This window comes from Danio rerio, chromosome 12, assembly GCF_049306965.1.
Source record: "Danio rerio strain Tuebingen ecotype United States chromosome 12, GRCz12tu, whole genome shotgun sequence".
In the NCBI taxonomy this organism is placed as follows: domain Eukaryota; kingdom Metazoa; phylum Chordata; class Actinopteri; order Cypriniformes; family Danionidae; genus Danio; species Danio rerio.
Genome location: NC_133187.1, coordinates 48795370 through 48811517, shown reverse-complemented (window position 1 = coordinate 48811517; position 16148 = coordinate 48795370). Strand labels below are relative to the sequence as shown.

General features: G+C 41.7%; 1 protein-coding gene across 2 annotated transcripts in view; it reads right to left on the bottom strand.

Annotated features, from left to right (window-relative positions):
• trim16 (tripartite motif containing 16) overlaps positions 1–14139 on the bottom strand; it is a 44740-nt gene extending 30601 nt beyond the window's left edge. The window contains exons 1-2 of one of the 2 annotated variants that reach the window (XM_017358476.3): positions 13890–14139; positions 6405–6764 (exon numbers count right to left, since the gene is read on the bottom strand). In XM_017358476.3, coding sequence (XP_017213965.1) covers positions 6405–6764; positions 13890–14108 — 579 coding nt within the window. In that variant the 5' untranslated portion in view covers positions 14109–14139. Of the gene's footprint in view, positions 1–6404; positions 6765–13880 lie in introns of both variants that reach the window. The other variant, NM_001328162.1, reaches the window with a different exon arrangement.
• Between the last annotated feature and the right edge of the window lie 2009 nt (positions 14140–16148).

Below are 16148 nucleotides of genomic sequence, written 5' to 3'. Positions count from 1 at the left end.
CGGCTGCTACTGTTTGTTTAGATGTTTGCAGAACCAAAACTGCCAAGAATAATTGGTTATAATAATAATAATAATAATAATATAATAATAATATATTTTTGGTTATAATATTGGTTGGATATAGAATAGTTTTATAAAATGGTTTATTTAATATAGAGGTAAAGTTGGTTATATATATATATATATATATATATATATATATATATATATATATATATATATATATATATATATATATATATACTCACATTCGTTCAGTAATAACTTTTGACACTGTCACTATATTGTTTACCATGCTACTTTGCATATTCGATCTGAAATAATATGCAACTTTATATTAACCAACTTTATATTCAACCAATATTCATTCATTCATTTCCTTTTCGGCTTAGTCTCTTTATGTCACGATTGTGGATCTGTCTGTTCTTCTATGATGTGTCTGCGTGTGTGTATGTGTGTGTGTGTACGGTGTGGTGCGTTATGCGTTTACGTATATGCGTGTATGAGTGTGTGTGTTGGGTGTCTCTGTGTCTGTGTTAGAGTCGCGTTGCTGTCAGTTGTGTTTACCTTATCAGCTGGGTGGTCACGTGTACGCTGTCACCAGCCTTGCCGTGCGCAGCACCGCTCAGCTGTAATCAGTGGACCACAGGTGCAGCGCATTACCGCGCCTATATATGTTCAGCGTTTCTGTCTCACAGTGTCAGTTCGTTTTCTTCACGTCTGTTTGTCTGTGTCCTGTCAGGTTCCGGTCGCTGAGTTCTGGTCGTGTGTCGCGGGGAGAGCTCTGTGTTTGGACTCTTGTACCTTTCTGTTGGCGGCTCTCTGATCTTGTTCTTCAGTGCTCCCTGTTCGATTTATATTTCCTGCTGCTCGCTTGACTCACTCATCATCTTCCTGCGTTCTTCCTTCTGTCATTCTGTCTGAGTCAATAAATAATTATTTTACTTGCAATTGGGTCTCCCTGTATTCCGTGACAGAACGAACTGACCACTGAGATGGACCCAGCAAGTGTCACCAAAATCCAGGATTTCCTCGCCCACAATTCAGCCCGACTGGATCATCAGGACAAACAAATGGCAGTGACCGGCCAGGCCATTGAGGCGCTGGTCACTCAAGTTTCTGAGCTCACGACTCAGGTTCAGAGACTGGGTTCTGAGCTTCGTGCTGAAGCTGTCCAGCAAGCTCCTCCCACCATTCCACCAGCAGCTCATGCGCTAGAAGAGACCCCCAGATCCACTGAACCGCGACTTCCACCACCAGCATGTTACGCCGGCGAACCAGAATTGTGCCGGTCATTTATAGCAAAGTGTTCACTTTACATCACGCTACAGCCTTTGTCTTTCCCTAACGAAGAGAGTAAGGTGGCGTTTACGATCAATTTGCTGACAGGTAAAGCGGCACTTTGGGGTACCACTGTTTGGGAGCGTAAGCTCCCCTGCTGTAACTCCTTTAAAGCTTTCTCAGAGGAGTTAAAAACTGTGTTTGACCGAGCGGTCTCTGGCAGAGAGGCGGCTCGTAAGCTCGCTGAACTCAGACAGAATAAGTTGAGTGTTGCTGAATATTCCATTGACTTTCGTACTCTGGCGGCCGAATGTAAATGGAATGCCGAAGCTCAGTGGGACATGTTTTTGCACGGACTAGCAGATTATATTAAAGATGAAATCTACGTCATGGATCTGCCTAAGACACTGGATGGGCTTATTGATTTAGCCATCAGAGTGGACACTCGGTTACAACAGAGAGGTTCCCACAAGAAATTGCACACTCCACCTCTTCCCACGCAATCTTTTTTCGCTGCATCTTCTGAACCCCCCTCATCTGATCTCGAGCCGGAACCCATGCAGATGGGCAGATTTCGGCTTTCCACGGAGGAGAGGCGTCGTCGCCGCATGGAAGGACTATGCATGTACTGTGGAGTCGCTGGACATTTTGTGGCTTCGTGTCTAGCCAAGAATAAGAATTCGTCGCCGGGTAAGAGTTTACTGGCTGGTGAAATCACCCTTGACAAGTCCCCTAACACAACCATGCTGCCAGTCAATCTATCTTTTAACTCTATCATGCACCACTGTCATGCGCTCATCGACTCCGGAGCCGAGGGGAATTTTATTGACTCTAAGCTGGCGTACAGTTTGAAAATCCCTGTTGTTCCCCTTTCTCTTCCTATCGCAGTGCACGCTCTTAGCGGTCTTTCTCTCCCCACCATCACACACTCCACTGCTCCTATAAGACTCATTACTTCTGGTAACCATTCCGAAACTATTGAGTTTTTTTTAACAGAGACTATTGCCACTCCTGTGATCTTGGGACATCCCTGGTTGGTTTTGCACAAACCTCACATTAATTGGGGACATAATACTGTGCTTTCTTGGAGTGAGAGCTGTCATAAATCTTGTCTAGTGTCTGCTTGTTCTGCTGTTTCTCGTTCTGTGTTTCAGGAGGAGCAGATGGATCTGTCAAACGTGCCCCGTGAGTACCATGACCTGAAGAGAGTGTTCAGTAAGTCCCGGGCTGCTTCTTTGCCTCCTCATCGTCCCTATGACTGTGCAATAGACTTATTGCCAGGTACGTCTCCGCCTAAAGGCAAATTATACTCGCTTTCTGCTCCAGAGAGGGAGGCCATGGAGAAATATATTTCTGATTCTCTAGCAGCCAAGATCATTCGCCCCTCTTCTTCACCGGCGGGGGCGGGATTTTTTTTTGTAAAAAAGAAGGATGGTTCCCTTCGCCCGTGCATTGATTATCGAGGGCTGAACAACATAACGGTCAAGAATACATACCCTTTGCCGTTGATGTCTTCAGCCTTTGAACGTCTGCAGGGGGCGAACTTTTTTACAAAATTAGATCTCCGCAATGCTTATCATTTGGTTCGCATAAGAGCGGGGGATGAGTGGAAATCAGCGTTTAACACCCCCAGAGGGCATTTTGAGTACTGCGTTCTGCCCTTCGGCCTTTCCAACGCTCCGGCTGTTTTCCAAGCATTCGTCAATGACGTGCTGAGAGATATGATAGATCAGTTCATTTATGTTTACCTGGATGACATACTGATATTTTCCCATTCTCTCCAGGAACATGTTCAGCACGTCAGGCGAGTGCTTCAGAGGCTGTTAGAGAATGGTCTTTATGTCAAGGCGGAGAAATGCGTTTTTCATGCACAGTCTGTTCCCTTTCTAGGGCATATCGTGTCAGTCGAGGGGTTGCGCATGGATCCAGAGAAGATTAAGGCTGTGGTAAATTGGCCAACTCCTGATTCCCGTAAGGCCCTGCAGAGGTTTCTGGGCTTTGCCAATTTCTACCGGCGATTTATTCGCAATTTCAGCCAGCTCGCCGCACCTCTGACCGCCTTGACCTCCTCCAAAACGCCGTTCAGGTGGTCCAGCGCAGCCGAAGCTGCGTTCTCAAAACTGAAAGGCTGCTTTGTTTCAGCTCCAATCCTGATAACCCCTGATCCCTCCCGGCAGTTTGTGGTGGAGGTCGACGCGTCAGAGGTCGGGGTCGGAGCTATCCTGTCCCAGCGCTCCTCCTCGGATGGCAAGATCCACCCGTGCGCGTATTATTCTCATCGGTTATCAGCCGCAGAAAGTAATTACGACATTGGTAATCGAGAGCTGTTGGCCGTCAAGCTTGCTTTGGAGGAGTGGCGTCATTGGTTAGAGGGGTCGGGGGTCCCTTTTATCGTCTGGACCGATCATAAGAATCTTGAGTACATCAAATCCGCCAAAAGATTAAACTCTAGGCAGGCTCGGTGGGCGTTATTTTTCGGACGGTTCAATTTCACCATCTCATATAGACCGGGATCTAAGAACATTAAGCCCGACGCGTTATCCCGTCTTTTTGATTCTTCGGAGCGTACATCGTCACTCGAACCCGTAGTGCCTAAGCGGATTGTTATTTCTAACATCACATGGGAGATAGAGTCGAAGGTTCGCGCAGCCTTAGATGGGGTAACGCCCCCGATTGGATGCCCACCGAGTCGGTTATTCGTGCCAGAGAAACTTCGGTCAGATGTTATTCGATGGGGTCATTCCTCCAAAGTAGCCTGTCATCCTGGGGTGAGTCGCACATCATTTGTTATTAAACAACGATTCTGGTGGCCAGCATTGGCTCGTGATGTGCGTGATTTTGTATTGGCTTGCTCTGTGTGTGCTGTTTCCAAGACTTCCAATCGGCCACCCGCGGGACTCCTTCAGCCGCTGTCAGTACCTTCGAGACCCTGGTCCCACATCTCGCTAGATTTCGTTACGGGGCTGCCTCCCTCCAACGGCAACACGGTGATTTTAACCGTAGTGGACCGGTTCTCGAAGGCTGCTCATTTCGTCCCTCTGCCCAAATTACCGTCAGCCAGAGAGACAGCGGTTGCTGTCATTAATCACGTCTTTCGCATTCATGGCCTCCCGACGGACGTGGTTTCTGACAGGGGGCCTCAGTTTATCTCTAAATTTTGGAGGGAATTCTGTCGTTTATTGGGGGCTACTGTGAGTCTTTCGTCTGGCTTTCATCCCCAGAGTAACGGTCAGACCGAGAGAGCCAATCAGGATCTTGAGCGCACATTGCGATGTTTGGTCTCACAGAATCCCTCCTCCTGGAGTCAGCAGCTTTCGTGGGTGGAGTACGCACATAATTCGTTACCAGTGTCGGCCACGGGCCTTTCTCCGTTTCAGTGTAGTCTAGGTTACCAGCCACCAGTTTTTCCCAGTCTGGAATCTGAAGTCGCGGTCCCCTCCGTTCACGCCTTTGTCCAGAGGTGCCGCCGCACTTGGAGCAGGGCCAGACAGACCCTCCTCCAAGTGGGTGTGCGCACCAAGGCTAAAGCCGATCGCCACCGGTCTAAGCCTCCCGTTTACGTTGTCGGTCAAAAAGTGTGGCTTTCAACTAAGAATATTCCGCTCCGCACCGTTTGTAATAAGCTAGCTCCTAAATTTATTGGCCCATTTATTGTCACTAAAATCATTAGTCCTGTGGCAATCCGCCTCAAATTACCTCCAGCGTACAGGAGAATTCATCCCGTGTTCCATGTATCTAAAGTAAAGCCCGTTTTTCATACGGCAATTAATCCGCACACACCAGTTCCCCCCCCGCCGCGTCTCGTAGATGGGGAGACTGCTTATTCGGTTAAGCGCATTCTGGACTCTAGACGGAGGGGACGAGGATTCCAGTACTTGGTGGACTGGGAGGGTTACGGTCCTGAGCACAGAAGTTGGGTTCCGGCCGGGGACATACTGGATCACTCTCTTATCGATGATTACAATCGCCAGGTATGCTCGTCTGGGAACGCCAGGAGGCGTTCCTAGGAGAGAGGGTATTGTCACGATTGTGGATCTGTCTGTTCTTCTATGATGTGTCTGCGTGTGTGTATGTGTGTGTGTGTACGGTGTGGTGCGTTATGCGTTTACGTATATGCGTGTATGAGTGTGTGTGTTGGGTGTCTCTGTGTCTGTGTTAGAGTCGCGTTGCTGTCAGTTGTGTTTACCTTATCAGCTGGGTGGTCACGTGTACGCTGTCACCAGCCTTGCCGTGCGCAGCACCGCTCAGCTGTAATCAGTGGACCACAGGTGCAGCGCATTACCGCGCCTATATATGTTCAGCGTTTCTGTCTCACAGTGTCAGTTCGTTTTCTTCACGTCTGTTTGTCTGTGTCCTGTCAGGTTCCGGTCGCTGAGTTCTGGTCGTGTGTCGCGGGGAGAGCTCTGTGTTTGGACTCTTGTACCTTTCTGTTGGCGGCTCTCTGATCTTGTTCTTCAGTGCTCCCTGTTCGATTTATATTTCCTGCTGCTCGCTTGACTCACTCATCATCTTCCTGCGTTCTTCCTTCTGTCATTCTGTCTGAGTCAATAAATAATTATTTTACTTGCAATTGGGTCTCCCTGTATTCCGTGACACTTTATTAATCAGGGGTCACCACAGTGGAATGAACCATCAACTTAACCAGCATATGTTTTATGCAGCTGATGTCCTTCCAGCTGCAACCCATCACTGAGAAACACCCAAACACACTCATTCACACACATACACTACGGACAATTTAGTTCATCAATTCCCCTATAGCGCATGTGTTTGGACTCTTGGGGGAAACCAGAACACCCAGAGGAATCCCACGCCAACATGGGGAGAACATGCAAACTCCACACAGAAATGCTAACTGACCCAGCTGAGGCTCGAACCAGCAACCTTCTTACTGTGAGGCGATCATGCTACCCACTGCACCACCAATAACAAATATTATAACAAAAAAAAAACGTACTGTCCAAGACTCATGGCAGACGAGGACATAAGGAGCGACATTTCTATGTCACTTGAAGTCAAGGTTAAATTAGGTCCCCACCAATATCAAAAGCATATTCACATGCTAAGACCACACAAGTAATGAGTGTGTGCGTGAGGAAAGCAATCTCCTCCATGTGGTTTACCTCTATATTCCTGCGCGCCTCGGCTATGGGCAGGGCTTGGTGTCCGAGGTGCTCCTCTGTGACGCAGGCTGGGCAGAGGCAGCACATGCAGCAGTAGAGCTCCAGCGGGCTGCGGTGAGCTTCACAGGTCCGCCTCTCAATGTCCCGCAGAGGATCCACCAACCTGTGGCTCTGGAACTTGGCATTCTCCAGATGTGGCCTCAGGTGAGACTCGCAGTACGACACCAGACAGGTGAGGCAAGACTTTTTAGCTCGGCACGGCTTATCGATGCAGGAGTCACAGGTGACCACATCTGGCCCCAAAACCTCCTCCTCCTCCTCCTCATCATCTTCATCATCTTTCTGAGGATCTTTAGACTCCTGGAGAAAGAGGTAAAGATGATTAAGCACTCGCATATTCAGACTTTCTTCTTAATAATATAGTTTCAGAAAAGTATTGCAAACAGGGAAATCATATTAGCAGCCAAGATCAGTACAACATTGTTTATAGTGAGTTAAGCAGAGCTAATAGGGATGTAACGGTATTGTAAATACCGTCATACCGCAATATTAATTTTTTTCGATATTACCGAAGTCGCATGACTCGGTAAAACTATAGGTCTTCTGAGAAAATTTGCTCAGGCGAATGAAGCGAACGGGAGGTAGCGAAAACTACAATTCCCATCAGCCCATGCTTGACCATCATCCCTTGCGGTCTGTTGTCGCTACAGATACAGTAATGCGGAAATGGGGTGTGCTGCTAGAAGCGGGGATGAAAAAGAGCTGGAAAACTCTAAAGCGGCTGTTGTCGCCGCGCGCGTTCTGAATAGCGGTGTTGTCGCGCGAGTTCTTATCAGCGGTGTTGTCGCGTGCGTACTGAATAGCGGTGTTGTCGCGCGAGTTCTTATCAGCTGTGTTGTCGCGCGCGTACTGAATAGCGGTGTTGTCGCGCGAGTTCTTATCAGCTGTGTTGTCGCGCGCGTACTGAATAGCGGTGTTGTCGCGCGAGTTCTTATCAGCTGTGTTGTCGCGCGCGTACTGAATAGCGGTGTTGTCGCGCGAGTTCTTATCAGCTGTGTTGTCGCGCGCGTACTGAATAGCGGTGTTGTCGCGCGAGTTCTTATCAGCTGTGTTGTCGCGCGCGTACTGAATAGCGGTGTTGTCGCGCGAGTTCTTATCAGCTGTGTTGTCGCGCGCGTACTGAATAGCGGTGTTGTCGCGCGAGTTCTTATCAGCTGTGTTGTCGCGCGCGTACTGAATAGCGGTGTTGTCAGCACACTGTTCAGATTGATGCAGACATGAGATCTCTATCTTACTCATGGTTTGTCCTCTCAAGTGGGGGAAAGACAATGCACAACATTACCCACTGCTGTCAACCTGGGTCAAGTCATATCTCTCTTGACCCAGAAACCTCAGTCCCAAATGAGAGGGGTTTTTTCTGTTGCAGGGGACATTGTAAATGCCCAGAGATACCAGCTTTTACCAGATTATATTTATATGATAATTTTCCTTTAAACCCATCTCTATCTAAGTGAGTGAGTGATTAAATGTTGAATGTGATGAGTTTTCAACACTACTAAATTGAAACTTAATTTTTTTTACATGGTTTAATATTTTTTTGTTATTAAAATTGAACTTCCTGTTTCAAAGCTTACAGATAGATGGCTAATTTGTATGTCATTGACACTTTTGGCACTTTTTTGGAGTATTTTCATAAGTTTTGTTTTTTCCTGTAAATGATTCAATAAATACCGTACCGTGACATTCATACCGAGGTGTTACCGTACCGTGAAATTCTGATACCGTTACATCCCTAAGTGCTAATGTCATTCATTCATTCATTTTCTTGTCGGCTTATTCCCTTTATTAACCCAGGGTTGCCACAGCGGAATGAACCGCCAACTTATCCAGCAAGTTTTTTTTGCGCAGCGGATGCCCTTCCAGCCGCAACCCATCTCTGGGAAACATCCACACACACATTCACACACTACGTACAATTTAGCCTACCCAATTCACCTGTACAGCATGTCTATGGACTGTAGGGGAAACCCGAGCACCCGGAGGAAACCCAAGCGAATGCAGGGAGAACATGCAAACTCCACACAGAAACGCCAACTGAGTCGAGACTCGAACCAGCGACCTTCTTGCTGTGGGGCAACAGCACTACCTACTGTGCCACTGCCTCGCCCCAGTGCTAATGTTTTATATACAAATAATATATACGCATGTATTCAGATTATACAAAGTAGTGTGGTAAACATTATAGGCAGAGTGTCACTGAAGTTGTCATTGAACAAATGAGTAAATGACACTATATTTACCTCAATATTGAGGTAAAATTGGTTTATATTCGCACGTTCAGATCTTAAAGGTTCAGGACACCCTGGAGAACTTTTTGTGTGTTGAGCATCAGTTAAGACAATGTTAGCAGCTGTCAGCTGTAATTGTGGGGAAAACTGGATAATTTGGAGCTTTTGTCAGCAAATTTTAGCTTCCGGGTTTAAAATTATTTTTGAGGCGGGATCAAAATCGGCGACGTAGCGCAGTACTGCAAGTGCAATGATGACGCGTCGGTTTCTCATTATTATTCATAGCGGGGTTTCTTATCCTATGAGAAGAGCCGGCTGCTTAATTATTCATGAGACCTGCCAGAGTCAAGCCCGAGCTGTGAGACACGTCACAGACCCACGGCAAGGGCACACAGTATTTAGCCGTTCATGAAGGCTCACATGCGTTTGTTTCCATGATCCACAGGGTTTGTTGCATGTTTTCCCCCGCGATCTTGTCAGGGCCGATCATACAGCAAAGCTGTGTGTGCTGCTAGCATTTTTGTCGGGAGAGCAGCACGAGAATTAGAGAATGGCGGACGCTGTCTTTTATCAGGAGTTCATTCACATTCAGACACATCACTGTGCTGCTGTGTTTGCCTATATCCTCCAGATTACCAGCAGGACTAATGGTTAAAATAGGCAGGTCAGGAGACCTGCTGCAGTCTGCTGGATACGGGGATTGAGGGAGAAGTCCTCATTTATAGGGTTTACATGAACACACTTATCTTTACAATGATATAAATTGTGGTTATGTGTATATGAAATTACGAATAACAAATGTAGCAGGGCATTAAATCACTGTTCATTTCTTTGCATTTTAACTTTGTGAACTATAAACTCATGCGTCTCCTCACGGTTTGTCTCATTTTGTGAGCTAGCTTCGTTCGCTCACGTTCTCCCCTGCTGGCCACGCCCACCCCTGCCCGATGCTCGCGGAGCTCCACGACCATTAATCATGCATCTTTTGAAAAAATCTTGGAGTAGACTTTAACCGAAAGTGGGGGGTGTCATGACCCTTTAATATTCATTCCTTAATAATATAGCTTCAGAAAAGTGTTGAACATATCTTATTAGAAGCCAATAAATATAGTTCACAGGTGTCAAACTCAATTCCAAAAGGGCCGCAGCTCTGCACAGTTTAGTTCCAACCCTAATTAAACACACCTGATCAAACTAATTGAGTCCTTCAGGCTTGTTTGAAACCTACAGGTAGGTGTGTTGGAGCAGGGTTGGAACTAAACTGTGCAGGGCTTCGGCCCTCCAGGAATTGAGTTTGACACCCCTAATATAGTAGAACATTATTTACAGTCAATTAAATAGTGTGAATATTCAAAGTAGTGTGGTAAACAATATAGGAAGCGTGTCACAAGTTGTCACTAAATGAATGTGTGAAAATTAAACCAATTTTACCTCAATATTGAGGTACAGTTGGTCTTCTATTCGCACATTCAGACTTTCTCCTTTTAGAAAAGTATTCTTTGCCAATCCCAAATAGGGAAATCATATTAGCAGTCAAACACTATCAAAGTCCAACATTGTTCATGGGCAGTTAAATAGTGCTAATGCTGTGTTAAAGTTATTCTTGCATGAGATTTCAGTCTGAATATTGAATGTAGCATGGTAAAAAACGCAAAAACTGTGTCAAGTTATTACTGAATGTGGAATAGCGAATTATGGAACCAACTTTACCCTAATATTGAGGTAAAGTTGTTTTTATATTTGTTGAGTTGTACTTTCTCTTCAATAACAGTTTCAGAAAATTATTCTTTGCATATTCAAAATAGGGAAATCATATTAGCAGCCAATGACTATTAAAGTACAACATTCTTCACAGTCAGTTTAATAGTGCTGATGTTGTTCTGAAGTCATTCTTACATTAGATTTTAGACCAAATATTCATAGAGGGATAAATATTATAGGGAGCAACCCCAAACTCACACACAATAATAATCGGCTACTTTAAATTTTAATAATACTGTCTTCACTTGAAAAATAGTCTTTGCTGCTTGTTTAAACTTCTTATTTAAAATGAGCTCAATCAACACATTTCTTGAGTTTTTTTTTGAGACAACTTAATTGTTTTGAGTTAAATCCACTTTAATTTGTAAAAACAATCCAAAGTTTGTGTTGGAACAACATGAAGGAATTGTGTGGGACCCACGACTCATTATTTTTTGCAGTGTTGCTAAAAACTTTTTACATATACTCAAGTACCTTTAGCATTAGAAAACAAACCTTGACTTTAGTCAAAGACAAAAAGTGCACACTAATTAAACATCGATGAAATGTTGCGGTAAAGTTGAGTTAAAGTTGATTATATACACTCGCATATTCAGACTTTCTCCTTAATAATAGTTTCAGAAAAGTATTGGCAATTCTAAATAGGGAAATCATATTAGCAGCCAATAACTATCAAAGCATCACATTGTTCACAGTCAATTAAATAGATCTAATGTTGTTTTGAAGTCATTCTTACATTAGATTTCAGACCAAATATTCAAATTAGCGTAGTAAACAACATAGGGAGCAACCCCAAGGAACTCACACAATAATAATCAGCTACTTTAAACTTTAAGAATACCGTCTTTACTCTTTAAATAATCTTTGCTGCTCGTTTAAACCACTTATTGAAAATGAGCTGAATCAACACAATTGCTGAGCTTTTCTGGGACAATTAAATTTTTTTATGTTCAATCCACTTGAAATTGTTAAAACAATCAAGTTAACTTAATTGATCTGAGTTGGGACAACATGAAGGATTTGTGTGGGACCCAGCATTTTTTTGCAGTGCTGCTAATAACGTTTTACACATACTCACGCACCTTTAGCATTAGAAAACACACCATGACTTTAGTCAAAAAGTGCACACTAATTAAACATCGATGAAATGTTGCGGTAAAGTTGAGTTAAAGTTGATCATATACACTCGCATATTCAGACTTTCTCCTTAATAATAGTTTCAGAAAAGTATTGCCAATTCTAAATAGGGAAATCATATTAGCAGCCAATAACTATCAAAGCACCACATTGTTCACAGTCGATTTAATAGTGCTAATGCTGTTTTGAAGTCATTCTTACATTAGATTTCAGACCAAATATTCAAATTAGCATAGTAAACAACATAGGGATCAACCCCATGGACCCCAAACTCACACATTAATAATCAGCTACTTTAAACTTTAAGAATACCGTCTTTACTCTTTAAATAATCTTTGCTGCTTGTTTAAACCACTTATTTAAAATGGGCTGAATCAACACAATTGCTGAGCTTTTTGGGACAATTTAATTATGTCTATTTACATCTATTTAGCTGTGCCTTTACTGAATGAGCACTGTGCTGCGTCCGACAGATTGCACTATCATGTTTTTCTCTTCTTCTTCATTCTTTTATATCACATTTTACCTGTTTTTATGTTTTGTTTTGTTTTTACGCATTTTTATTATTTGTTTTTATTTTTATTTTAATTGTTTCTTTAATTCTTGTTTATGTAAAGCACTTTGAATTGCCATTGTGTATGAAATGTGCTATATAAATAAACTTGCCTTGCCTTGCCTTGCCTATGTTCAATCTACTTGAATTTGTTAAAACAATCAAGTTAACTTAATTGATCTGAGTTGGGACAACATGAAGGATTTGTGTGGGACCCGGCATTTTTTTGCAGTGCTGCTAATAACGTTTTACACATACTCACGCACCTTTAGCATTAGAAAACACACCATGACTTTAGTCAAAAAGTGCACACTAATTAAACATCGATGAAATGTTTTGGTAAAGTTGAGTTAAAGTTGATTATATACACTCGCATATTCAGACTTTCTCCGAAATAATAGTTTCAGAAAAGTATTGTCAATTCTAAATAGGGAAATCATATTAGCAGCCAATAACTATCAAAGCACCACATTGCTCACAGTCAGTTTAATAGTGCTAATGCTGTTTTGAAGTCATTCTTACATTAGATTTCAGACCAAATATTCAAATTAGCGTAGTAAACAACATAGGGAGCAAACCCAAGGAACCCCAAACTCACACATTAATAATCAGCTACTTTAAACTTTAAGAATACCGTCTTTACTCTTTAAATAATCTTTGCTGCTCGTTTAAACCACTTATTGAAAATGAGCTGAATCAACACAATTGCTGAGCTTTTTGGGACAATTTAATTATGTTCAATCTACTTGAAATTGTTAAAACAATCAAGTTAACTTAATTGATTTGAGTTGGGACAACATGAAGGATTTGTGTGGGACCCAGCATTTTTTTGCAGTGCTGCTAATAACGTTTTACACATACTCACGCACCTTTAGCATTAGAAAACACACCATGACTTTAGTCAACAAGTGCACACTAATTAAACATCGATGAAATGTTTTGGTAAAGTTGAGTTAAAGTTGATTATATACACTCGCATATTCAGACTTTCTCCTTAATAATAGTTTCAGAAAAGTATTGCCAGTTCTAAATAGGGAAATCATATTAGCAGCCAATAACTATCAAAGCACCACATTGCTCACAGTCGATTAAATATTGCTAATGCTGTTTTGAAGTCATTCTTACATTAGATTTCAGACCAAATATTTAAATTAGCGTAGTAAACAACATAGGGATCAACCCCAAGGAACTCACACAATAATAATCAGCTACTTTAAACTTTACAGTCTTAAATAAAAAATAATCTTTGCTGCTTGCTCAAACTACTTATTTAAAATGAGCTCAATCAACACAATTCCTGAGGGTTTTGCTTGGGACAACTTAACTGTTTTATGTTCAATAAATATATTGAAAATATAGAAATCATATGTGCAACCAATGACTATAGTACAACAACCCCATGTAAGAATGACGTCAAAACAACATTAGCACTATTTAAATGACTGTGAACAATGTTGATAGTCTTTGGCTGCTAATATGATTTCCCTATTTGCTATACTTTTCAGGAAACTATATTATTAGGGAGAAAGTCTGAATGTGTGAATATATAACCAACTAGATCTCAATAATGGTACTGAATATTCAAAATAGCTTAGTAAACAATATAGGGAGCGTGTCACAAGTTGCCACTGAACAAATGAGTCAATATCAAACCAACTTTACCTCAATTTTGACATGGTAAACAATATAGGGAGCGTTACAATGAATGAATATATGTGTAAACAAAACCAACTTTACCTTATTTACCTCAATCTCCTTGAGGTCTTTCTGAATCTTGCTTTCTTCAATGGTCTTCACGTCTTTTTCTCCTTCGGTGTGTTTTTCTGGAGGAGATCCATTCACCTGAATCTTCTTATCCTCCACCTCTGTGTATTTTGGCCTGTTCTCCTCTATTTTCTCCTCTTTGGGTATTTCAGAAGTCATACTGCATGCTGGCAGCTCAGCTGTCAGCACCATGGCGCTCATGTCTGTCTCTTCGGGTTTGAGTCTGAAGTCTAAACTTGCAGCCAAACCCAAAGTTTAATAGGCGAGTGTAAGCCACGCCCCTCTGAAACTGGATTTCCTCATACTGATACAGCCTGTGGCGGTGGGCGGGGTTAAATTGTGGTATGGGCGGGGTTGTTATGCAAATCATACAGACATGTGGTTTCTGTTATGGTAGTGTTTTAGGGTTGGTGATTTGATTACGCAAAAACTGATATGGTTTTCGTGCCATAGTGGTTGTAGTTGATTTACTCATCCACAAACCTGTTTGACTGACAAGAAATGAGTCTTATCAAGCGTATTCTTCTACAAATATAGATTAGGATAGCCTAGGTGTTTATGTTGTAATAAATAAATGCCTTGAGTAATTATAACTGTAGTAAATGTAGTTTTAAGTAAAATAAATATCAGATTATGTTAAACGAGTGCCGTACAGCTGATGACATTAATTGTAGATGAGGATTTTTAGATGAAGATACAGATATTTTGGATAAAGGTCAGGGCTGCCATCTGCTGGACATAGAGAAACGCTGCATGATTAAAAATAAAAGTTAAAGGGCACCTAGGTTACCCCTTTTTTCAGATTTCATATAAGTCTTTTGCGTCTCTAGAATGTGTATATAAAGTTTCAGATCAAAATACCCATCAGATTTTTCATTATACCTTTTACAAGATGCTGTTTTATACTGATTTCCAGCAGGGAGTGGTTTTGTCGTACTGCGCCTAAATAAATGCAGTAAAAATAAACTAGGGTTGGCATAATTACAGCTAAAAACATGATCTTACTTAATTGGAAACCTCCAAAGGCTATCTTTTATAAGAAATTATTGAATGAGCTGCTTTATGTCATTGAAATGGAACAACTAGGTCTTGAAACTTCACACACACACAAAAAAAGCTGAAACCACATGGGGACCTATCTTAAAACTTTTGGGAATTTAGCATTTTACGTTTGTAAATTTTCATCTCTAACCTACTGTATATATTCATGACACTGACTTTGTAACAATGTCAATATTGTCATCTTGAAAAAAAAATGTTCATGCTACATATGTCGTGTGTGTTAACTAAAAAACTAAACAAACACATTAACAATATATAGTGATACCTGTCTCCAAATATATAGATAAACTCAATTTTAAAAAATATACTATAATATAAAATATACATTAAAAAAGCCCTTTCTGCACATTAACAGTTTATATTGATATCTGTCTCCAATAAATGAATACATTTTAAATATTATTTATTTATAATTTTATAATACAATACTATAACACATTTAACAAGCAGAAAACATTGTAAATATATTATATTAAAACAAGTTTAATAATTTTAATAAACATATTTTAAATGTTGACATTATTTGTATTATCATTAATTTTTCTTTGGCTTAGTCGCTTTATTTATCAGGATTCACCACAGTGAAATGAATCACCAACTTATCCAGCATATGTTTTACACAGCGGATGGCCTTCAAGCTGCAACCCAGTACTGGCAAACACCTATACAATCACATTCACGCACTACAGCCAATTTAGTTTCTTTAATTCCCCTATAGCACATGTGTTTGGACTCTGGGCGAAACCCACGCCAACACTGGGAGAACATGCAAACTCCACACAGAAATGCCGACTGACCCGGCCGAGGCTCGAACCAGCAACCTTCTTACTGTGAGGCGATCATGCTACCCACTGCACCACCAATAACCAACATTATAACAAAAAAACGTACTGTCCAAGACTCATGGCAGACGAGGTCATAAGGAGCGACATTTCTATGTCTATTTCTATTTGAACCAGCAACCTCCTTGCTGTGAGACCATAGTGCTAACCACTGAGCAACCGTGTCACCCTAGAGTAGAATATAAAATCTGCAAATAAATATGCTTTTCAAAACATAAGCAATTTATAGTGATACCAGTCTCCAATATATAGATAAACTTAATTTAAAATATAGGATTTATTTAAACCAATTTATTAAAAAAAAATAAAAAATTATATATATATATATATATATATA